Source organism: Penicillium lagena (assembly GCF_028827675.1).
Source record: "Penicillium lagena strain IBT 129212 chromosome Unknown utg000008l_segment0_segment0, whole genome shotgun sequence".
Lineage (NCBI taxonomy): Eukaryota > Fungi > Ascomycota > Eurotiomycetes > Eurotiales > Aspergillaceae > Penicillium > Penicillium lagena.
This window is the reverse complement of record NW_026623229.1, coordinates 2,031,220-2,054,598: the sequence shown is the minus strand read 5'-3', so window position 1 is coordinate 2,054,598 and position 23,379 is coordinate 2,031,220. Positions and strand designations below refer to the sequence as shown.

Genomic DNA, 23,379 nt, shown 5'->3' with positions numbered 1-23,379 from the left:
TGTACTTTTGCTAAAACGTATGTACAGTAGTATGAAGAAAGTATAAGATTGAGAGACATCATAACGCCGTCGGAGAACAATCCTAATTTGTTCAGTAAATAATAATCTGTCTAGATGCTAGATAATACAATCCTACATACGCAATAGCCTTGCTAGCCTCTATGTAACCAACCCATGGTAACTGACTTATGCAAGCGGATTGACATTGCCTTTGTCTGTAGAACAAGGGTTTGGGTTGGTGTCATCGCCGGATCGGGAAAGTTGCTTTCCAGAATGCATCATACATACCCTTTTGAACCACGGTCTGTATCGTAAGCATTTAATTTTGGCTTTGTGCTTCTGGAGTCTAGTAAATATATCTCAAGTGCCGTGTACAATACCGAGTTAGAGAAGTCCACCACAAAATCGAGGTCGTACTCCGTACAAACCATACTATACTATACGATCATAATAACAATGGCGCGATCCCCCACAAAACCGAGCCGATCGAGCGCTAGGTAAAATCAAGAATCCCGATCCGAAAACAGGATTTGTATTATTCGCGGAGCTGATCTGCAGGTCGGCGCTTTGTGCGACATACGATACCCCCGAACCACTACGCTCTAATCGGAAGAATGGTGCTCGAGAGCTTGGATCCATGGTGGATCGCTATTCTACAAAGTGTGGAACCGATGGAAAGACAATTGAGTTGAGTTGAATGTTTTGACTGCCACTACTAACACCTAAGCAGGGAAAACCAACGCCAAGAACAGCGCTAGCTAGCTCTTGAATCCTGCATTCTGACAGCCGATGACATGTCAGCAAATTGCCATTCAAATGTAAATGCAAGAGCCCAAGCGAAGGCGTCCGATGAATAGTAACAATAAGAAGAATAGTTATTTCAATTCCAATGACCCCAACAATAATGTGCCTGCATTATCCAATAACCGATGCATGAAAGAATGTACCGTACGACACGCTTAACAAAAACAAAAAACAACTGTGCCGGTCATCAGTCATGAGAGAGACTTGCAGGTCTGCCATTGGTACAGCGCCCTTAACACCGCCACACCGCCAGACTGCGTCTCGACAGTCCGGCCGCGGCCGCGGTCGTTATAATCCTTCTTGTTCTTGGCACTAGTACTGGGGGGAACAGCCTCGACCCCAGAGAACGGCGAGAGACCGTACAGGGTCGAACTGCGGTAGTCCACCGCGCCGTCGGGGAGGACGCTAGTGTTGACAAGCTCATCAGAATCACCAAGAGCGCCGTATGCCCTGCCCCACCAGGCTCCGAACTTGCCGTCATCGTCGCGAGTCATGAGCGCTGCCTTGGCATTGTGTTCGATCCAATCGCCATAGGAATGGCAGCGTTTCAGGTGTTTCTCGTAGACTTCATCCCAGGGACTACTCTCGGTGTGTGCGGGACTGCGGCGGGTAGCATCGCCAACCAGGAATCGTTCTTCCTGGGGTCGGAGTGGTCGGCAGAATTCTGCTAGGTGGTGGAAGAATATCCCCTTGAAGGTCTGTCCGTCTTGATTACACACGCCGCGCGAGTCGCATACGTCTTCCAGGACACCGCCGCGGCCTAATCCTGCCCATTGCTGGCTGTCGGTCTGCGGCCAGCCCGTGGCGCGCAGCACGTTGGAGATCAGCTCGTGGCCGTCGCGGAGGTAGTCCTGGTCTCCCGTGGCTAGCCATAACCCTCTCAAACTACTCAGCACGACACCCTGGTTATAGGTGTATGCCATGGTGTTGAGCAAGTCGCACTTCTTCGTGCCTGGCTTTGCGGGGCTCTTCCAGCCACTGATGTGGAAGCCGTCGCCATACAACCCGAGGGGCCCGGTCATATTCGAATGCTTGAGCCACGCATACCCATCGACAGCGGCTTTCAGGTGCGCAGGATTATGTGGGAGGCCATCTCCGCCAGAATGCTGACTGGCTATAAACGGGGACTCGATTGGGTCGCCAGGGAAATAGAGATACATCCCGATACTGGCGGAGATATACAGCTCGTTGGTGATGGCGTTCTTATAAGGACCCAGGTAGGGGCTCCAGACCATCCCGCCGTCACACAGGGTCTTGTCCCATCCGACCGAGGCAAGCTCCCAGAAAAGACGTGCGCGGTGAGCAGCCGAGTCGCGGAACTGGGTCCCGTACCACGATTTTATTGATGTTGCCGAGGATGTTTCGGAGGTGTAGTGCAGATTTGAGTGCTGGTCCTGGAACTTGATGTTCTCTAGCCACTCCAATACAACCCACAACATATCATCGTAGGCCTGCTGGCGCAACCCGAATGAATTCTCCCCAAAATAGAACGTAGAGGTGTGGCTGAAGAAGTGGTTGATGGTGTTTTCAATCGCACGGAAAGATGGAGTAATATCGTGGGCCGTGTCAGACAGGGACGCCAGTGTCGCGGCCACATGGGTGTTCATCACGGCGGCCGTCCAGTCGATGGCGGTTGGCCACGTGCCTAGCCATAGCTGGAAGTAGTTGTCCTGCATGGCGTGCAGTGCCCCGATGAGGTTTTTCAAGGTCTTGCTGGCGGGTTCCTCGTCCTTTTCTCTCTCCTTTGGGACGTGCTGTCCGAGTGAGATCTGATTGGGGAAGGCCAACGCATTGGCGAAAGAAAGAAAGAATAGCGCAATAATGACAAAGAAAGATAGTGGTAGCCCAGCAGGGCCCTGGCGTGCGAGGCCCATTGTTACAATGATGCCTGGTTTCCGAGGCCCTCCTGGGATGTCATATAGGGCAGAGCGCAAGAGAGTGGGAAAAGATGGGGGATTTTATGGTATGCGGGGAACCTGGTCTGGATTAAGGGCTGACTAAGGATCCTCTGCCTGGGGCAATAACTATATGTCATGGACAGACAGTCTGGACAGAAAAGGAAAAAATAAAAGGACGAAAAGAAAAGGAACTAAACGCTATGGCTTCAATTGCAGACGGCCAGAGCACGAGTCGCATGATGCATCTACACTACGCGAGGTGGCACGGACAGTGCGGAGAACGAAAGGTCCAGGAAGCTGACTGGGTGTGCATTCATGAGGCGCATTCTAGGGCTAGGATTTCTCTTAGGTCATTTCCATTCTAAAATAACGTCAGCATGAATTTCTATATAGCTGCCACATCATCTTACCATTCTGTCAAGGTCTCACGGCGCCGGCATATGCCTCATCGGGGCCGTGCTGCGATACAAGCTTATATTAAGCTCGCACGGATCTAACCCATAGAAATATGCCGGCGGTGTAGTATGCTTCATCGAGAAGTCAAGATTCATGAGAAGCGCAAAGAGGAGTGGGTGACAGCGCAGCGCTAGCAAAAAGAAGAGCAGGTATCACAAAGAAGGCGGCAAGCGATCATGCATCTCTGTCCAACAGATCCCGAGTCCAAAGGCTTTGCCAAGAACAAAGAAGAACACTCTTATTGCCGCTCGCCGCCAGCGCCAGCACCAGGACTGCGACTCCGATCCCGGCTGCGGCTGCGACCCCGACCGCCATTCCCAGCACCGCCCTTGGGTCCTCCGCCCTTACCCTTGCCTGTGGGAGGCGGGCGGACAAAAGCATAGTCGACGGTAATTGTCTGATCCAGCAGCTTGACACCGTTCAGGTTCTTGATAGCCTCGCTGGCTTCGGGGAGGGTCGAGTACTCGATCAATGCGTATCCCTGCAGAGCGCAAATGTCATGTCAGCCTTGCACCCAATAACTGCACAATGGCACCCCAATACAAAGAACATGGTCACTGAATTAATGCCACGCTCCCAGAAAGAAACGCACCTTAACGTAACCCGTTCGCCGATCAAGGTTCAAACTGAAGTTTTTGATCTCCCCGTATTCCGAGAACAGATCCGTGACGTCCTCTTCTGATGCCTCCTCGTGGATATTCGACACGATCACGATCCATCCCTCGATACTGCGCACGGCGACTGCGCCCGTTTGGGTGCTGGGCTCGAAGCCCCGGCCGGATTGCGGTGTGTCGTCCTGTGCGACGGGAGGGTCGACTTCCATTTCGTTTGACATGGTGAGAATGGTGGGTTGTGTGGGAATGGGATAATCTGACGCTGGTCGCGCTGGCGGAATTGGCTAGTAAGGGGTTCTTCAATTGGGTCTGACTTGGATTGCAGGTCTGAGTTGAGGTGGGAGTCGAATTGCACGGCGTTCAAGGTAAGCCCGTGTGCTTATATAAGCGGGTGGACTGTCGATGGACTGAGACGGTGTATATAGAGCCATACCTTCTGCAACATTTCAGTGGCATTTTCCCAAGATTGACATTGCGTTCTCAACATCAGGATGCTATAGTAGTTTGCAAAAAGGTTCGAGCCTACCTTTCACGAACACTGACTAGTACCCTCAGCATAAATCGACTGCCTAGATAGGGAAGCCACAGGTGAAAGGGATTATTCAGTTTTTGTATGGGACATATAAAGCCCCTATTCTTATTAAAGTTCACTGAACTAAGCAAAAGATGTGAGTCACTGTGAATGGCAGGGTAATAACTGGTGGAATTGGACATTTATATGGTTGTCCGAGGCCATGCTGGTACAAAAGATCCCGTCAATCAACAATATGGATACGCAAATCAGTCAATTCAGAAGAGATGAGCAACTCAAAATACAATGTGCTTTCAACACTGCTCCATTATTTAGTCTCTGTGGTATGCAGCGCAATCTTATTGTCCTATAGGGCTCAATACTCCAGTCTTTCAAAGAGGAAACAATATCAACAAGAAAAGAGACAAAACGAGACTCAAGTAAACCAGTTCCCTCTCTTCAATATCCAACTACCTCCCTCGATCTCACTTATCCCAAGCAAACCAGAAACTTTCCACCTCATCTTTCCCGTTCCCTTTCCACCACCCATGCTCCTCGACTGAACTGTTGAACAAAGGACTCGAATATCTCTAAGAAAATGTGGGGGCACTGGCAAGCAGTCCTTTTGGCCAATATTCTCAAACAAGCAGCCAAACTAAGGGTAAACAGCGACGACCCGTTGTGCAGCTGCCACCCAGCCTCAAAGAAACCAACCACCGAGTCCCTCTGGCTCACTCTGTACGACGCCAAACAAAAGTACACTCTCCAGCTCCATGGCGAAGACACCGAACTCGACGTGACCTTCGACATCATAACAGGCACCATGATCCTCAAACAGAAGATCCGTCTGTCCGGGATCTGGCCGCGAGTGCAACAGAAGACAGTCATGTACGCCAACCGGGCGAACAGCATCTTCGTTAACCTTCAGGGATCGTCCGACAATTCGATTTTGCTTACTTTCAAGATGCTATCCCCGCTGCCACCACCATCATCTTCTTCAGACGACGGAGACGATGGATCTGAAAACGAGAGAACCAAGCAGAAACCAGAAAAGAAGTTTGCGGAGCACACCCCCCGGATCTGGCGACAAGTGAGCGGATTCTTTCCAGATCTGATAGACGAAGGACCGCTCTTCGAGGAGCTCCTTGAGAACTGCTCCCGCGAGAAGCTACTCCGATTGCACATCCCTGATGCCCGGCATAACGACTGGAAAACAATTGCATTGATCTTGCTCACATACCGCAAGATTGATCTACCGACCTGGCATAGGCTCGTGACCAGCGAGAAACTCACAGAGATTGCGGGGTTGAATTGGAGGCTTGTTGAAAAGAAGACCGATTCAGAAGCACAGAATCTGCGCAGACAGAAGGCTATGGATATGAAGACTGCGGCTCAGGAGGCGAAGATGACCAGGGCCTCTTTCGTCCAGAGCCATATTGCGAATATTGGCGGAGGCGCACGTTGGGATGGTGATAAAGGGGCAGAGAGCTTAAATGAATTTACTACGCTCTCGCATACATTGAGTCCGCATAATGGGTTTGGGGGTGGGGATGGGAATCTTGCGGGTCTTGACATTGGTGGTGAGACATGAGGATGTGAGGATGTACCCTCCGGAATGAAGACTGGAGATACGAAGACGATCTGTATGATATCAAAATGTACTCAAGAAGTACTGGTTGGATGTTCCAAATATTGATTGATATTCCAAAAAGGGGTCTGTAGCCTTTTTTTGTCTATGGAGTGGAGATGCATTTGCGACCCCTTTGCATATCTGTAGGAGGAAAGAAAAATAGTAGAACATAAGAAAGTACATTTAGACAAGAAAAAAACAGCCAGATACCAGTTTAGCGCCTAGGAACAACCATAGCCCGTGCAGTTCCTTGCCAGGAAGCAATCTACTTCCGGTTGTTGCTCCGCATGCCGAGAATCTGGACCATACGGATGAAGATGTTGATAAAGTCCAGCTCGAGGCTAACACTCTCATTGACGACATCGCGCTGGATCAGACCGCGCTCGGCCAGACGAGCGTGGTGCAGAATCTTCTGCACGTCGTAGAGGGTGAAGCCACCGAAGACAGCGAGACCGCCGTACAGCCAGATGCGCTCAGACCACATCAGGGTGCGGGCAGCGGTGGCGGGCAGAACCAGGGGAGCGAATCCAGATAGGGCGACGATGGTCACACCGGCAAGCAGCGGGGCGCCGAGGTAGAGGTACTTCTCCTGCTTGGCAGTGGCGCCGACGAAGGCAATCGAACCCATCATGCCAACGGTGTAGAGACCAGCACGGGCGAGCAGGGCGGGGTGCATGAACATCAGAGGGGAGAGGAGCGCGGCCTGGGTGAGGTTGAAGGCGGTCCAGAGGCCGTACTTCATGACGTAACTAATTTCGGAGCTGTTAGCAGTGGTCTTGAGATCTAAGGAAGAAGGGAGACATACTTATCCGGAGACGTGTAGAAAGTGCCGTACATCGTGCCAATGCTACCAACCAGACCGAGACCCACGACAACCCACGGGTTGAAGGCCATCAGGCGGTACGACCAACCGTTCATATGCAGAGCGCGCGCCGCAATACCGATAATACCGATACCGAGACCGGTGTGCATGAAGGTTTCATTCAGAAAGCTGCGCTCGAATGCGGGCATGCCACCGTCCTCGCGGGTCTCGCGGTTGAAGATGAAATTGGTGGCCATAATGGTGCCGCCAACGATGGCAGCGCCGTACACCAGCTTCGAGGTGGCGTTGCCACCTTGCGCAGTGGTGGTGGACTGCTGCATGTATGTCCGGCGGAATGCATTCTGGAAGGTTTGACGGGACTTGTTCAGGATGGACGAGGCTCCCAGCGGCTTGGTGGCCTGTGGCTTGAACGGGGAGTTGTGGATGAAACGGGAGGTGTTGGAGGAAAGCTTGGGGGCTTGACGGAGAGCCGAGGATACGGCGAAGGGACGCCGGAGGAAGAACGCCATGACTGCGATGGATGCAGAGTGGGAGAGAGAGGGTAAGAAGGCGGCGGGTTTATTATAAGTGCACGGGATTAGTTATTACTCATTAACTCCGTCATCTTCCGCCTTCCGCTTCAAGAAAGTTCGAGAAAGGTCACGGGATATCAGTCATCGCAACCTTCACTTCTTCACCTCGGAATGGCGCAACTGGAGACTCTGGCTTTGCCGCATCTGCCGTCATCGCTGCCCGTGCATGTGGCCCTCTATCGCGATGTTCAGAATTCCGCTTTCCTAAAGCAGCAGCTCCTGGGGGGCAACGCAGAATTCGAGTATGCCTTGGTCGATGCGAGCATGGTAAGCTGCACCGTTTTAGATATGCGGCTCAATCGCTGACGGAGAAACAGGTTCTGACACGGGCACATGCGATCGCAGCCATATTTCGAGCCGTCAATGACTACATGAATGGGCGACTCATGTCCCGCAATGTGCATTCGGAGATTGTCTTCTCCTTGAGCCCGGCAAATAATGTATATATCTCTCTCTCTTTTCACTCCTACATAACATTACCGACTAACTCATTTATTGCACAGATTGCCGACTCGTTCCGCAAATTTGGAATCGCAGATACAACCAAAGATCTGCTCGTGGTCAAAGTCTCCGTGTCGCCCGAGATCACGCATGAGTCCGTTGCCGCTCATTTGGCTACGGCTATTCAAGGAACCTCTGTGCCATTTGACGATGAGACTCTGTCCGAGGTGTCCGATATCACCAAGATCAAGAAGGCATATAAATTGGGAGCGCTACCATCCCCGTCTTCTAAGACAGAGTGCAACGGCACGCCCGATCATGACGCGAAGCGGCGACTGGAGCTCTCGCTCTTAGGGGCAATTGCATTGCGGGGCTCGTGAAGCCGATATAATACCATGTTATTTGAAGAACTGCTCTCAAAGGAGCTCGACTCGAATTTGATACCCCACCCCAGCGCCGTGCCTGCCAGAGTGTGTACCTGTCTAAGCAGGTCTCACGTAGTAACTGCTACTTGTTTGACTAGAGAGCACTGCGTAGCTGAGAGGCCGTCGTGTTCGATTGAACCAGTGACAGAGCAGACTAGCTCCGGAATTGTCGCGGGTAACCACAGAAATGTCCAAAGACAAAGCCATCAGTTTGCTAAGTACGTGAATAGGAATTGTGAAACAAGGACCTATGAATTTTTAGATCGCGTTGGTTTTACCGATTCTGGTTTGACGCCACGATACCCTGTTTCACGTAACCTTCTCGTCGCAATCACGTCACAACTATCTAATGCGCAGAAGTATGCAAATAGACCAAGGAGGCAAGTAGACGTAGGACGCCTTCTTCCTAACCACAAGATTACTAAATTAAAAATGCAAGTGTCGAGAGCGTTTTAAGGCGTACGACTCAAGATTTTACTTAATCTGAGTCAACTCAGGTAGTCCTTCTGGGTTCGAAACCTAGCGCTTGTAATATTTTCATATGTATGTTTTCTTTTCCCCCCAACTATTCAAAGCAGCCAACCCGGACATCAATTTGTGTGCCACAACTCTCATAGATGGAGAGAGTGAGAGATGGTTGAATGTTGATTGCATAATTATATTCAATTTAGATCGACTGACCAATAGTGTAAATGCCAGTCGTTGCCCCCACCAACCTAAACAAATAACTTTCACCAAGACATACACATTCCTCCGACAACATTTTGACGATTTCTCTGGATCCCTCAGCTGCAGATATGAGAGATCCATGAGAGATGCCTTGCGCGACAAGCTGCACATCCGCACGCGATCAACCCTCTCTCCTCCACCACCACCGCCACCACCGCCCTTCCGACGCGTAACTAGTTACAATGACCAGCGCAGCGGACGTGATCGTCTTGTCATCCTCTCCAAATTGCGCCCCTCGATCTCCAGTACGAGATACGAACTTCCTCGAAAGAGCAGTGAGAATCTCGCCACAATGCTCCTCGCCACCGCCGCTACCCTCCCCTTCACAGCTGTTCGAGCTCCCCACGCGTTCTGCATACTTTGCCACAGAAAGCAGCACAACGAAGAGCTCGAGCACCTCACAGAAAAGGGAACGGCGAACCTCCAAAACAGCGCCTTCTAAGTCTACGAATCCGGATGAAAAGGCGCGCGCCAGGAAGTCGCGATCGAAGGCGAAGAAGACGGCTGAGTCTGAACCAACTGCCTTGGATCACCTCGGAGCAGATTCAGTGGATTACAGAGATGGCGCGACGATAAATAAGTCTGGGACGAAGCAAAGTCGGTCTGCAAAGACTACTTCGAAGCGCAAGGACTCGGGCAATATGAAATTAGCTGGAAAAATCACCAAGTCGGGTGCTGATGCGCCGGCGAAGAAGACCAGCAAGGCTGGCAAGAAAGCTGTTGATTCATTGGTTCCGACGATCGACCTGTCAAAGGAATCAAACGCGCTGGGAGAGGACGAGGAGCTACATCTTGATGTCGCGACAAGGCGAAGGATAGACTGGACACCACCACCAGATACCAATTCGGGAAACAGTGCCGTCGAAGAAATGAATACGAAGGACGACAGTGAAGCAGCCGAATCTGGCAGATTCGGCACGCTGTTGTCCAGCTACAACTTTGCTACTTCAGCACCAACTTCTCGCGAGATGCGCCAAAACGCAGACGGTGGACCAACCAAGCGAAGGCGCATCGAGGTACAGTTCATGTCCATTACTATAACCGTGACCAGTGACTTATTTTGATCTAGCTCATGAATTCGCATCTTCCAGCAACCAACGACGAAAAGACAACTGACACGAAGAGTGAAACATCTGACTCGGCCTCTTCTGCTGCGCAAACAAAAAGAAAAAAGGCACAAACCAAACGGTTCACAACATTGACCGCTCGGATGACCGCGAAGTACAGTATCTTGGAAGAGGATATCGACGGCGTATTAGACAGCGAAAAAGAGAAGCCTAAACGCCGCGGCAAAGTCAAGTCTACCAACACAGACCCCGAGTTCACAATCCTTTCTCCCGAAGCTGCTGCCAAGGCCTTTGATGAGCAGGATCTCATGTTCGGCACCTGCAGCCAGTTGGAGAGGGAAGATTCGCCGCAAACGCTGGAAGAGATGCAGGAAGCGATTCGTGCTTCCGAGAAACTTTTCGAGAAGCAGAAAGCTTCTTCTGACGATCGACGTGTCACCTCTGCTCGTCCCTTTTCCAGACTGGTTGGCAGCCGAAATTTATGGGGAGTTGCCGCCAGGAATACGGACGGGTCCTTGATTCAGGCTGAGGCCTTGGACAAGGTCGATTTGACAGATCCAAAAGAGACCAGCAAAACAATACACAAGCAAAAGGAATTCGACTGGCTTGAGATCGATTGTGGAGAGTCTAATTCGGATCCAAGGATGAAGATCCAGGTGCCTGCCAAGTCTGTGCCCCAGTATCAGGCTGTAATCACTGCATCTCAGCCCTCGAAAGATACAGAAGACAGCGATCTGCCCGTGAACTCTCAGCGGCCTTCTATGCCGCAGTATAGTGGGTTCACGGACTCAGAGCTATCCAAACAGGTAGCTGCATACGGATTCAAGTCTGTGAGGGGCCGAAAGAAGATGATCGATCTTCTCCAAAAGTGCTGGGAATCGAAACATGGCAGTGGCAACAAGTCTGCGGGTCCTTCGCAGCAGCCCGAGAAACCGAAAGCTTCCACCTCTGCCAAACCTCAGACCTCAGCTCCAAGCAAGGCCAAGAGAACAAAAACGAATCCCCAGTCATCCTCCAAAAATCCGCAGAAGAGCCCCAAAGACAAGCAGACGAATCGCTCTTTTATCGACGTCGACGAGATCCAAGACTCCGAGGAGGAAATACTTCCTTCTCCAAGTCAAGTCCAGAAACGATACACGGACACATACACCAGCAAATCCAGCGGTGCTCAAGAGCATTCTCTGGATATGTCACTCAAGCCACCGCCACCCCCAAGTCCCACAAAACGCAAAACCGCCGCCGCTCGCAAGCCATCGAGCACTCGGTCCCCATCTTCCACCTCCATCACAAAGCCAGTAACCAGACCAGACGCCTCCAAACGAAGCAGTCTCCCAGACCTAGGCACACAGATCACCAAAGCCGTTCGCGCTCAAAAGCAGTCCCCCCTCTCATCCATGTCCAACAGCCGCAGTAATCCGACATGGCACGAGAAGATCCTGATGTATGACCCGATCGTCCTGGAGGATTTTACTACATGGCTGAATGTCGAGGGACTTGGTCTTGTCGGCGAAGATCGTGAGATCAGTGCTGGGTCCGTGAGAGAGTGGTGCGAGGGGAAAGGTGTTTGTTGTTGCTGGAAGAAGAATGCTAGTTGGTAGGTGTGTGTATCTGTGTCTGTGTCTGCATGGCATTCAATGTACATAGGAGCTATCATCTGGCACAGATGGTCTTTAATCAACACACCACACTCTAAATCACCATTAGAGGACCTCATTATCACCATTGTGCTGCATGATGTCTATCTTTTGTATGAAAGCCCTTGATTGATAGAAGACGACCCTCCGCCGAAAGCATGTCAAGGCCCATGCGTAAAGATCATCACATCAGAACACATCAAAGTGTCATCGAATGCCGCAGGCGTGTGTACCAACGCCCTACTAGCTTGCGACTACCGTAAAAGGACAGTCATTCATACTCGTGAAGGAAGCTGGCTATGGCTATCTATCATCCAACCCTGCTCTCAGCCGCGCCGCCTGCTCACACAATATCTTAACCCGATCCTCCAAGAGCTCATTGCGGCGCTCGAGGGCCAGATTTCGCTCTCTCAGCTGCTGGATTTGTGCCTGCAAATTGCTGATGTGCTCTTTCATTCGGCTCGCTGCGCCACGGACATATGTCTCGCCAGTCACTCGGTCGGTTACCTGGCAGGGCAGCCCCCCTGCGATGCAGGGGGTGCAGCCAGTGGGTCGTGGGTCGCAGCGCATTTTGCGGAGCTGGAAGAGAGAACTCGTGTTAGTGAGGAAGGACTTGTAGATACCAAGCTATATACTATGTGGATGTGAGTTTTTATGGCTCTGGGGGAACGAGGAGGAGAGGATAGTGTATGTACCTTGCACCGATCGCATGCTTGGCCCGTTCGGCGTGAGTTGCGGACTTGTTCGCGCACTTGCTCTGACCAGTCTGGTTCGGGCTCGTGGCGACTGCGTCGGCTGCGAGGTTGCGTGGTGGTATAGCTGACTTCGTCAGGGTTGGAGATGGGGGTTGAGTTAGTGGTAGCGGTAGTAGCGGTAGAGGTGGCAGCCACCATGAGCTTGGTGAGGTCTTCATCATTTGAGAACGAAGCTGGCATCTGGGTGGAAGCTTGGTCCAAGGCCGAAGGATGGTCTGGTAGCTTATTAGATATCTCTGCATGGTATCTGGTGAGTGGTTGTCTTACCGGAGGGAAGTATGCGTTCCATGGTGAATATTTAGTAGTGCCTAGTGAGAAAACTTGCGTATCGGGAATAGGAGAGCGGTTCACCGGGATGAATGATGAGAGAACATCGGAGAAGAGACGTAGTGGGAGGTGTCGGGTGGGCAGACAGGAGAGCAGTGAGCGGGTGAATAGAGCAGGAATTGGCCGGGAAAACAGTATATAAATGGAGGCGCCAACGTCATCAAACAAGCTGGGTAGCTGGCAGAAATTGCATGGATCTAAAGACATTGAAACGTACCCTGAGATTACTTCGCTTAAGCAGCAAACTACTATTCCCTTTGGTAGACAAAGGACGTTGCGAAGAGACAGTAAGACACATTTGCAAACATTAGCAAAAAGAAAGCTTTGTAGGAGGCTGTCGTTGTCCTGCCTTTTGTTAGGATGGTGCAGAATAATGCCATTATCATTCATGTCTTAGGTATAGAACATAGGCGTTCTTAGCCAGGTAAATCATAGCTGGCCAGTCTATTGCGTCTTTCAGGAAGTTCAAAATGTCTCATTATTAAGACTTCATGTTTTATCGAAATATTCTAAACGAAGAAAAGAGACTAGCTTGCTGGTCTTCATCTTGGGGATATGTCCGTGATGGGAAGGAAGTACTGAACGGTTTCTTGCGCTCAACCTCTTGGACAACCCGATTATCTACTGTCTCAAAGCATGTAAGAATTTAAGAACATATCAATATCCAATTGGCTGCGCGGTGATGGTTGCATAGAGTACATTAAAAAAAGCTCCAGAAATCTCTCACTCTTCCTCCCAATAAAAAAAATCATATCAAACACGGATAGATAGATGGCAAATGTATTTCTCATGAAAAATGGCAATGAGTGGAAAAACTCCAAGAAAGACAACATTGTTGTCAACTCAAGATAAAAAAGGCGAGAGACGAGACAAATAATCAAAAGCGAAAACGGCGCAATTTCAGTCTTTGAAAACGCCTGCCTGACTGCCTGCCATGCTTGACCTGTCCAAGGAAGAGCAAGAATGAGAATTTTGCAACGAAGATAGAAAGAAAGAAAGTGGTGGGTAGAATCAAGATTCAAATCAAGTCCAGAGAGTACAAAAAACGCAAAAACAAACAAAAAGAAAAGCTCCTGCTCCTGTTCCTGTTCCTACACCCGGAACCCAATCTAACCGGGTCAAAAGTTCAAGACTGTAAACATAGAATAATGGGATTCTCTCTTTCCAAGAAGACAAAAGAAAAAAAGAAATAGCCGCAACACCGAGGGAATAAGAGTGTCATTTTAAGGTCATGTGGCAGGAGAGACTGGACGGAGTTAGTTAGTTTAGATATCAGGTGAAAAATGGGGAACAGACATACGATGTGATGTGTTCAAAATTGTGTCATGTCAGAGCCGAAAGTAGGTAAGCACCCAAACCCCGAACACCAAGCGCCGTCCATCCCAACTGGATGAGGGTAATGATTAGGTCTTGCTCCGCAAGAAAGATCAGGACAGGACAGACATGCTGTCTGTCCAATTATCATCGGAAGTTTTTCCCATTCGTAGCAACAACCTCAAAATCGATTCTTGATCGATACCGCATTGGACCACCTTCCTCAAGCCAGGACGTGAGATTCTTGCATTGGCTCACATCGAACGACTGAAGCTGGTGACATCCTTCTGCGACGGCCTCGACGCCGACGCCCGTGACGCGAACGCAGCCGCGCACGGACAGATGCTGTAGCGACAACAGGTGGAGTCCGATGCTTCGTAGGGAAGGGTCGGAGATGGCGGAGCCGCAGAAGGACATGTTGAGGGATTTGAGCTGAGAGCATTGGAGGGCGAGGACTTCGGTTGCTGTGTCAGATAATGCGCAGCAGAAGGACTGGATAGACGACAAATTAGTGGGTTTGGATGAGAAGAAGGAGGAAAGTTTGCGTACCAGGTCCAATTCCTGTAATGATTTGGCGGCGTTGGTTAGATGCACGATGGCGTTATCGGTTAAGTATGTGCAATCAGCTAGGCAGAGTCTCTTCAGATTGGTAAATCGGGCATTGCCCCAGTACTGGAACCCTTGATCGGTGATGGTCGTGCAACGCGTCAAGTCCATCTCTTCGATTCGACCCGCAGCATGCGACGCAATATGGTGCATCGAGCGATCCGTGACGTGCTTGCAGTATGAGAGTGTGAGCTTCTTCAACTGCGGACACCCATACACGATGCCATCGGCTGTTTGCAGGGTAGGTTTAATGGACGACTTGCCATCGCCTGGCGGCTTGGCATTGGCTGACGCAACCCATCCAATGATACGGGCAAGGAGTGTGTCTCCCACTTTGCGACAATTGCTCAGATCCACCTCTTGCAGTTTAGTGGCCTTGCTGGACATCTCGAGAATGGCGGATGCGGTGACTTCCCAAACGCTTTTCATCTTCCATGTGGTAGCGTGAGGGGCGCAAGTATTGGCCAGCGCATTGAAGCCTTCGTCGGTGATGTGGAAGCAGTTGTTGATGTTGATCGAACGGGCCCGGGTGCCAACAAATGGGCAGATTATCTTGACCAACACCTCGTCGGTGACTTTGCGATTGTAGACACTCAGATCTAAATCACGAAGTACACCGCCGGATTTGTTCAGGATTTCGGACCAGTGCGACGATACTGCGCGAAAGCGAAGAAGGTGATGAAGATCCAGGTACTGAAAGATGTTGAGTAGGACGCTGTCGGGAAACACGCCGCGATATCCGTCACCGAGGGGACGCGCAGTGTGATGCGGTTTGGAGAGACCAACCACCTCAGGGAGGACAAGAGAGGAAGAGCTGGCAGATTTGGGTTCCGAAGACGACGATGGACGAGTTTGATCCCCCGAGACTTCTTCGGGGGTTAAGGGTGCCACTGAGCCTCGTCGGCTTCGCAGTCGCACCTTGTCCAAGCCGAGACTGAGGTAAGGATCAGGGTCGGTGGGTCGCAAGACGGCCTGCTCCTGATCTTCAACGGGGGAAGACTGATGAGGACCATCCAATTCGGTTTCGGTTAGTGTCAACAAGGGCATGGAGCGTCTGCGCGAGGAAGTGACCTTGACTCTGTCGTCGATGGCCAAGTCGCTTATGGAAGGTTGTGTGTTTGCGGCGTCGGTCATCACCACATCGCCATCCGCAGCAGCCTGGAGTCTTTCCTGTGCAGTGCGCTCTACCTGTTCTCGAATGCTCGGGGGGCACTTGTCCCAGAAGTCGGACAGAACATCACCACTGAGCATAAGACACTCGACCTGGGTGACTGATCGAACAGTGGCAGTTCTCCGTGGGGCAAGAGACAAGCTGACCACTTCTCCAAAGTACTGGCCTTGTCGTAGGCGAGCTTTGATTTCGACCCCAGAGCGTTTGACACCGTTGGGTGCGTGTGTATGATGCTTCTCAGCCTTCTCAGTGAGGACTTCAACCTCGCCGCGGACGATAAAGTACAGTTCGCGGCCTTGAGAGTCTTGTTTAATGATATCGGCAAAAGGTGGGAAGGACCTGGGTTGGGCATTGAGACCGAGGAAGTGTAGGATGTCGGCTGGAAGTCCAGAAAAGAGAGGCAACTCCTTGAGCAGCAGGCGGACATTAACCAACCCGTTTGCCAGCGCGCTGGATCCATCTCGCCTTCCAGGGCTCGGCGACTTGCGCTTCTTGTTCACAGACTTGACGCTCAACTCCTCATCACCTGAGACCACCAGATCCCGAGCAAAGCTCTCCCGCAGTCTCTTGGAGCCCCTCCGGATCGGGCCTGGGGGAAGATCTGGTGGTGGCACAGAGGTCTCCTTCTTTTTCTTCTCGAGGATCATCAAGCGCTCCTGTGCCTCCTCCCTGATCGCTCGCTCCACATCAGGGAAGCGCGGCAGAATGCTCCGGAAGTCTTCTTTGGTCAACACCACCAGCATACAGCGGGTCCGGGCGATGATGGTTGCCGTGCGCGGGCGGTCCATGAGCACGCCGATCTCGCCAAAGAATGCGCCCGGCTGGAGTTCAGCATAGATACTCTCGCCATCCCGCGATGTGACAGAGACCGCCCCCCGGACCAGCCAGTATATTGCCTTGGCCTCATCGCCCTCTGTAAGAATGTAGTCGTTGGCCGCATGGAGCTGCGGGCGCAAGTGCTGGCCCACCTCATTAAGGAAGGATTCAGGTGTCGCCTGAAATAGAGGGAATGACCGCAGCCGATCAACCAGTTCGAGTGGCAGTGCTTTGATGTTGGAGGAGGCCAAGGGCGATGGACGCGCGGGGCGGTTGGGGTTTAGGACTGAATCGAACGAGTGGATTAGGGACACCGTGTCGGACATGGGCGTGACGGCCTTGGTCGGGCCACCACTGGACCTGCCATGGCGACGCATTGTCGAGGAGTCGATCCGATATGAGCAGATCAGATGGAGGGTGGGATCACAGGCGATGACGTCGACGAAAGCGGTGCGTGTCGAACGGTCCCATCGGCATGGTCAGCACCCAATGGCGGGGAGAAAGTGCAGCCCTAGCAGGCCGACATGAGGGTTGGGATTCGAGGCTAGAGGGGAGACAGAGGGAGTGAAGCAGGTGGAACGAAGAATTTCGGTGTCGTTAGAGAAGTTGGAGAGCGGGGGTGGACAGAGTGTGGACGGACTGACAGAAAGACTGCTGAGCTCCACCGATCGGCTGGGAACCTGCGGAAACTCCCTAACTCTATCACACCCCACAATAATCATGATGAAGTCGGTCGGAAGAATTTAGCCCCAATTATTGAATGTGTTCTATAATTAAATCTTCCTCGGATCCGCGCCGCCGGGAATTACGATAAGGATGATGATGATTGTTATTATGATTATTCACATGGCTTGATTGCACGTTGCAGAGTGACTGCGTAGGAAGTACATGCTCCATCTCTCAGAGAAGAAATGAACGATCAAAGAATCCCGTCGAGCGCACAGGTAACCCGAGTGTCCCGTAGTGTGCCTGTCACAGCAAACGAACTGGAGGGACGGGCGCAAGATCACGTGGTGGAGTTAGGGTATCATGAGAATGGAGTACCGGGTTGGTAGTATCGTGAGCAGACCGAGCAGCAGGTTGATATATGTTCTGCAATGGCTGGTCAACAGGATCAGACATGGATGGATGTACCCTTATTGATGGGACTGGCATTGTATCCGTCATCAGCATCGATGCTTCCGATGTCGCTGGAGATTGCCCGACGTACAGGCGGACATGGTGGAAGGGAAAGGGGGTGGTGGACTCAACCGAACCACCTACGGTCACACAGCAGTCTTCTGGGACCGACGATTCCCCAAGATGAAATCCACATATGTGGGCCGATTGCCCTTCAAGCTTTCCAAAGCATCCTGCAACAGTCCATATGCGAAGCTCAATTTCAGCCCGAGTTTTGCAGTGCGCGCAGCCGTATAGACATCATGGCGAGCTAGAAACCCAGATGGATTAGCACTAGCGGCTCCAAAAATGACCAGGCCATAGATCACATACCCAATAAACTGTATATCCCCGAGAAAGACAGTCCCGCCGTCACCGTCGACAAGAAATCCCTCTCATCATGCCTCGCATAATCGACCGTCTCCTCAAATAGACAAAAGGCCATAGCGCCGACACCCAGCTTACAGCCCATCTTCATTCCATCCTTGACACCGCCGACGACTGACAGATAATTCTTCGTTTTGTGGTACTGGAACCAGCCGGAAGAGGTCGTGGGGAACCGATGCGCATTCTCAGCCCGGAAGCGCAGGCCCGCTTTGTTGCTGCCGTGATAGTAACCCAGTGCGAGACCCGTGGAGAAGGCCGACATGGTGGCGTAGGGAATGCGCTTTTGGACGTCAATGCCTAGGCGCGGTGGACTGTCGGAGTCGAAGAGCTTGTGCCAGTGGATGATTTTGAGGAAGAGGGAGCTTTCGCGAGAGGCCTCTATCGAGGAGGATGGGGAGGATGGTTCCGCCTCCATCTTACTGGGCGATGTGACTGGACAATCGAAGTTTGGAGGGAGCGTGTTGAGTATTATCGTGGTTGCAGGAAGATCAGATGCTGGGCCGATGATTCTCCGGGCTCCGCGTCACGACACCCGCGCGGACACGACGACCACCACCTGAACACTCGCACACACCGCCAAGATGGTCTGTCCGGTCCCTGCCCTTTAGTTACCGGTTATCACGAGCTAATCTCTCAACAGCCACCCAAACAAGCAAACCCTAACTCCCGAGCTTCCACCCTCCTCTTCAAAAAACACAAAACCACCGTCCTCCTCGTGCTTCAGCCCCACGAACCACTGACAGCAGCCAAGGAGAAGCTACTGCAAGCTCTGAAGGCGCGCGATGTCAAAGAGATCAACGGCGATCTAGTCCCCGACCACCCCGACGCGATCGAATTCGGCGTGGCCGTGGACAGGAATGACCTGGACAAAGGCTGGACTCGGCTTGACGCCGAGACTATCGAGCTTGGCGGCACAAAGGCGAAGACGGATGCATCGGGATCTTTGCAGGCTGCTGGGCTGCAGGATGGGCATCCCGTGGCTTTTCGATTCCGGAAAGCTCAGCAGGCAGCGCCAGAGACGGAGGATGTGGAAGTCGAGCTAGAGGATCCTGGATGGGATGTTGTTACGCCGCATTTTGATGATGAGGAGGAGCAGTGAGACTACTGTTTTACGACGAGTACACGGAATATGGTTCATGGATTATGGCGCGGGAGGACAAGCTGGGCGGGCTCATACAATTGCATGGCGTTCTTGGGTACTCTTCAGATTTGCAATAACATCAAAAAGATGGATTCGCTGTATATCACTAGTTGCCAGCCAAGCAAGGCCACGAGCTGTCAGTGTCCAAATAGCGATCTCTTACCCTGTCGAGCGTAGAAAGCCGCAGGCGCCGGGGAAATAGTGCGTGTCGATAGTCAAATAGCCGTTCATGTAGCGGAAACATAGAGTCAATCGACGGGCAAGGTGCAGACACTCCATCATTCCACGCACACTTCCACTATCACCACTCTGAGACGGTTGCTCGGAGCAACGAAGCACAGACTACGCGCAAAGCATCAACAAATCGCGGAGACACAGCCTGCTTGCTGGAGCTCCACAGATTATTCCTGCTCCTCGCATCTTACTCTCGACATCACCATCACCACAACTACTAACTCTACAGCATTACGTTCCTCTCACCCCTGGCATTGTCGCAGGGCCGCCCCTCCTTCGCTCTCCCTGTTTACAATATTGCACCCTATTTCGCAACTTGGGAGCTGCCCATCCGCAACCATGGCTTCCGCCGGTGGCGCTTCTTCGATCACCGTGACCGTCCGAGTGCGCCCATTTACGATCAGAGAAGCGGCACAGATCACACGGACTGATGATGGTCCGCTCTTCCTCGGGGATGGCTCGCTGGCCGGGGTACCTGCGCCGAAGCTCAACCAGAAGGGAATCAGATCTATTGTCAAAGTAATAGACGACCGATGCCTGTGAGTATCTCCACGGTAGGTTGCATAGCTCATCACTGACCGTAGCTATCAGAGTGTTCGACCCTCCCGAAGACAACCCCGTCCAGAAGTTCTCCAGAAGCGTCGTGCCCAACGGCAAGCGCGTCAAGGACCAGACCTTTGCGTTCGATCGCATCTTCGACCAGAATGCCTCCCAGGGCGAAGTATATGAATCAACAACACGCAGTCTGCTCGACAGCGTTCTCGATGGCTACAATGCGACCGTCTTCGCCTACGGAGCAACGGGATGCGGAAAGACACACACCATCACGGGGACAGCACAGCAGCCGGGGATCATTTTCTTGACGATGCAGGAGCTGTTTGAGCGGATTGAGGAACGAAAGGAGGAGAAGACCACCGAGATCTCGCTCTCGTACCTGGAGATCTACAACGAGACCATTCGCGACTTGCTCGTTCCCGGAGGGGTCAAGGGTGGTTTGATGCTGCGTGAGGACGTCAACCAGTCGGTTTCGGTTGCTGGTCTGTCAAGCCATCACCCTCAGAATGTGGAGCAGGTCATGGATATGATCATGCGAGGCAACGAGTGTCGAACCATGTCTCCCACCGAAGCAAATGCCACCTCCTCTCGATCACACGCAGTGCTTCAGATCAATATCGCCCAGAAAGATCGCAATGCAGACGTCAATGAGCCACACACGATGGCAACATTCAGTATCATCGACCTTGCGGGCAGTGAACGCGCGAGCGCGACGAAGAACCGAGGTGACCGGCTGATGGAAGGTGCCAATATCAACAAATCTCTTCTGGCTTTGGGCAGTTGCATCAATGCGCTCTGCGACCCGCGGAAACGCAACCACATCCCTTACCGCAACTCCAAACTGACCCGACTGCTCAAGTTTGCCCTGGGCGGGAACTGCAAGACTGTCATGATTGTCTGCGTCAGTCCCTCTAGCCAGCACTTTGACGAGACCCAGAACACTTTACGATACGCCAACCGAGCCAAGAACATCCAGACCAAGGTCACCAGAAACGTGTTTAACGTCAACCGACACGTCAAAGACTTCCTGGTCAAGATTGACGAGCAGATCAACCTGATCAACGAACTCAAAGCGCAGCAGAAGGATTATGAGAATATCGCGTTCGGAAAGTTCCGCAAACAAACCGAGAAGAAGGACGCCGTGGTTCGCGAAGGTGTCGCGCGCATCAGGAATGCCTACGAACACACCTTGCCCGAAAGACAGGAGAAGACGAATAATATGCTCAAGCTGAGACAGATCAGCCGCCGGATCGGTATTCTGTCTGCATGGATTGCTGCTTTTGATAATGTTTGTGCTTCCCGCGAGACTGAGGGGGGCTTGGATAATCTCTGGGCAATTCGAAAAACTGCGCAGGGGATCCTGCTGGAGCTGGAAGGGAGCAGGCATCATTACAACCGGCGACTAGCGCAGAGCACCTGGGACAGGCCAATCATCTCCGCAGTTGAAAACGCAATCAAGCAGCTCGAGGAATTTGATATCCGCGACAACAGCGACTACGATAACCTGAACCGAGAGGCGGAGCTGCTCCGCTCGGTTGCGGAGCGTGAGGCGCTGTCCGCCGTTGTAGAACAGGACAAGGCCGGGGAATCCGCTGCAGTGCAGGTTCTGCTACAAGCACAGTTTGAGGTGATGGCCTCAATTGAGGACATAATGCAGCTGAATGCCTCCGAGGCCATTCAAAAGGGACGGGTGATTCTGGGGAAGATGCTGGATGCTTGCACGACCTCGGCTTCCACCCTCGTCAAGCCAGATGGCAGCATGCCTACTGCTCCACAGATGGGCGCTCCCAAATCAGCGAGTCTTCCTAAACCAAAGAAGAGGTTCAGCCTGGTCAACCTGCCTTCTGAAACCGTCGCCCCTCCCGTGGCTCTCATGCCAACTATCACCGCCTCGCCGATCAAGGGCTCGCCTCGACGCCGCAAGACCACCACTGGCCGGAAGAGCGTTAGCTTCACCCCGAAAAAGGTCCAGGTGAAGGCCAACAAACGATCAGTCCGGTGGAAAGACGACGAGCAAGACGGATCTCTAGCTGAATGGCAAAAGAGTCCCCAGAAATCCGCCGAGTCTGCGGATGAAGCCAGCTCAGAGGCGGAGCCGTTGCTGCCTCGAGGTGCATCCCCAATCCCACGAAACATCCCCGTCCGTGCTGGCAGTCCCGCTGCGAGTGCTTCTCCCGCGCCTGTGGGTGCCGAGCCGACATTGAGCATCCCCAAGAATAACAGCCGCTTCAAAGCCGGGTTCCTCTCGAAGAAGACCAGCAGCTCACCCCTGGCGCCACCTCCTTCGACCGCTCTTCCCATGTCCGACAGCGAGAGCTCTCCATTACGTGACATTGAAGGCAGCAGCTTCTTGAACCGCCCATCGCGAATCGCCGTCCGCACCCCGAGCGGGAACAACTACTTCAGCAGCCCCGTGTCAGACAGCAAGGAGCAATGGAAGTCCGACAAAGAGGACGCAATCAAGATCAACTCAGCCATGCGCCGTATCTCCAGCGGGCAACATCCCTCCTCTTCAGCCAACAACAACTCCCTACGAGTCCACCGCCGTCGCAGCCCCAGCTCCAACAGTACCAGTCCCGCCGGCAGCTCACCGAGCGAGAACAACATGTTCACAGCATCCCAAGCCCGTCGCATGGTCAAGAGCGAGAAGGAGTTCGAGGCCAAGCCCCGCGTCCTCAGTCCGCGCACTCTCCCCATTATGAAGAACACGGGCGGTGGTCAGCGGCGCACTACGCTAGGCGGCGAGATCCGCTCGCGCGATGCGAGTCTGACGAGTCGCGATGCTATCCGGCTTAGCATGATGCCTACGCAGGGTGTGGATCGGTCACCGGAAGTGGGTGGTGGTGGTGGGGTTGCGCTGAGGCGGGCCCTTGTTTGATTTCGATTCTGGAATATGATATGTACTGTTTGGTGCTACGGTGTTGAGGCCCACGGGCTTGGAATTGGCGTTTGGGGAAGTGTGTAAACTGGATACCACTCTCGCACTGGGTTATAAGTATCCAGTGCTTGTCTTTCTGTTGTTTGGTGTTGATTTGTGTGTGTGTTGGACGACACGGGCCTTGCAGTCCCGAGTCTCTTACTTTCTTGACATATTCTTCTTTCGGCGTGTACAATAACGACTATTCCCATGTTTCTTTTCTCTTCTATTTGTCCAGATACAAAGGATATCCTGTGTAATAGGTAGAAAACCCCCGCGCTGCGTCTTTGTCAGATCGGATAATATGACGCCACCAACCCGATTAAGCTCCGAGCTCTCCATTCCTCACTTTTTCCCGCCAACCCAGAACCTACCACAACCCCAACACCCACCC

At 52.4% G+C, this 23,379-nt stretch overlaps 11 protein-coding genes across 11 annotated transcripts; 5 read left to right on the top strand and 6 right to left on the bottom strand.

Annotated features, from left to right (window-relative positions):
- Nucleotides 1-995: 995 nt before the first annotated feature.
- Nucleotides 996-2,678, bottom strand: N7510_011449 (putative glycosyl hydrolase; the record flags this gene model as incomplete). Its single annotated transcript, XM_056983374.1, has 1 exon — nt 996-2,678. One exon carries the CDS (start codon nt 2,676-2,678, stop codon nt 996-998), a length of 1,683 nt encoding a protein of 560 aa, XP_056828868.1.
- A 718-nt stretch (nt 2,679-3,396) lies between these two features.
- Nucleotides 3,397-3,993, bottom strand: N7510_011448 (RBM8 family RNA-binding protein; the record flags this gene model as incomplete). Its single annotated transcript, XM_056983373.1, has 2 exons — nt 3,397-3,639; nt 3,751-3,993. 2 exons carry the CDS (start codon nt 3,991-3,993, stop codon nt 3,397-3,399), a joined length of 486 nt encoding a protein of 161 aa, XP_056828867.1.
- An 888-nt stretch (nt 3,994-4,881) lies between these two features.
- N7510_011447 (uncharacterized protein) lies at nt 4,882-5,874 on the top strand (the record flags this gene model as incomplete). Its single annotated transcript, XM_056983372.1, has 1 exon — nt 4,882-5,874. One exon carries the CDS (start codon nt 4,882-4,884, stop codon nt 5,872-5,874), a length of 993 nt encoding a protein of 330 aa, XP_056828866.1.
- A 304-nt stretch (nt 5,875-6,178) lies between these two features.
- N7510_011446 (Bax Inhibitor family protein) lies at nt 6,179-7,245 on the bottom strand (the record flags this gene model as incomplete). Its single annotated transcript, XM_056983371.1, has 2 exons — nt 6,179-6,662; nt 6,719-7,245. The coding sequence occupies 2 exons, from the start codon at nt 7,243-7,245 to the stop codon at nt 6,179-6,181; spliced, it is 1,011 nt and encodes a 336-aa protein (XP_056828865.1).
- A 174-nt stretch (nt 7,246-7,419) lies between these two features.
- Nucleotides 7,420-8,129, top strand: N7510_011445 (EKC/KEOPS complex subunit CGI121/TPRKB; the record flags this gene model as incomplete). Its single annotated transcript, XM_056983370.1, has 3 exons — nt 7,420-7,575; nt 7,626-7,748; nt 7,812-8,129. 3 exons carry the CDS (start codon nt 7,420-7,422, stop codon nt 8,127-8,129), a joined length of 597 nt encoding a protein of 198 aa, XP_056828864.1.
- A 956-nt stretch (nt 8,130-9,085) lies between these two features.
- slx4 lies at nt 9,086-11,568 on the top strand (the record flags this gene model as incomplete). Its single annotated transcript, XM_056983369.1, has 2 exons — nt 9,086-9,919; nt 9,973-11,568. 2 exons carry the CDS (start codon nt 9,086-9,088, stop codon nt 11,566-11,568), a joined length of 2,430 nt encoding a protein of 809 aa, XP_056828863.1.
- Nucleotides 11,569-11,907: 339 nt separating this feature from the next.
- On the bottom strand, nt 11,908-12,539 carry N7510_011443 (putative C6 finger domain protein; the record flags this gene model as incomplete). The annotated part of the gene is made up of 2 exons (XM_056983368.1): nt 11,908-12,183; nt 12,300-12,539. 2 exons carry the CDS (start codon nt 12,537-12,539, stop codon nt 11,908-11,910), a joined length of 516 nt encoding a protein of 171 aa, XP_056828862.1.
- Nucleotides 12,540-14,147: 1,608 nt separating this feature from the next.
- On the bottom strand, nt 14,148-16,970 carry N7510_011442 (uncharacterized protein; the record flags this gene model as incomplete). The annotated part of the gene is made up of 1 exon (XM_056983367.1): nt 14,148-16,970. The coding sequence occupies one exon, from the start codon at nt 16,968-16,970 to the stop codon at nt 14,148-14,150; it is 2,823 nt and encodes a 940-aa protein (XP_056828861.1).
- Nucleotides 16,971-17,858: 888 nt separating this feature from the next.
- Nucleotides 17,859-18,553, bottom strand: N7510_011441 (uncharacterized protein; the record flags this gene model as incomplete). The annotated part of the gene is made up of 2 exons (XM_056983366.1): nt 17,859-18,022; nt 18,085-18,553. The coding sequence occupies 2 exons, from the start codon at nt 18,551-18,553 to the stop codon at nt 17,859-17,861; spliced, it is 633 nt and encodes a 210-aa protein (XP_056828860.1).
- A 166-nt stretch (nt 18,554-18,719) lies between these two features.
- On the top strand, nt 18,720-19,237 carry N7510_011440 (uncharacterized protein; the record flags this gene model as incomplete). The annotated part of the gene is made up of 2 exons (XM_056983365.1): nt 18,720-18,722; nt 18,779-19,237. The coding sequence occupies 2 exons, from the start codon at nt 18,720-18,722 to the stop codon at nt 19,235-19,237; spliced, it is 462 nt and encodes a 153-aa protein (XP_056828859.1).
- Nucleotides 19,238-19,852: 615 nt separating this feature from the next.
- N7510_011439 (kinesin family protein) lies at nt 19,853-22,946 on the top strand (the record flags this gene model as incomplete). The annotated part of the gene is made up of 2 exons (XM_056983364.1): nt 19,853-20,052; nt 20,105-22,946. 2 exons carry the CDS (start codon nt 19,853-19,855, stop codon nt 22,944-22,946), a joined length of 3,042 nt encoding a protein of 1,013 aa, XP_056828858.1.
- Between the last annotated feature and the right edge of the window lie 433 nt (nt 22,947-23,379).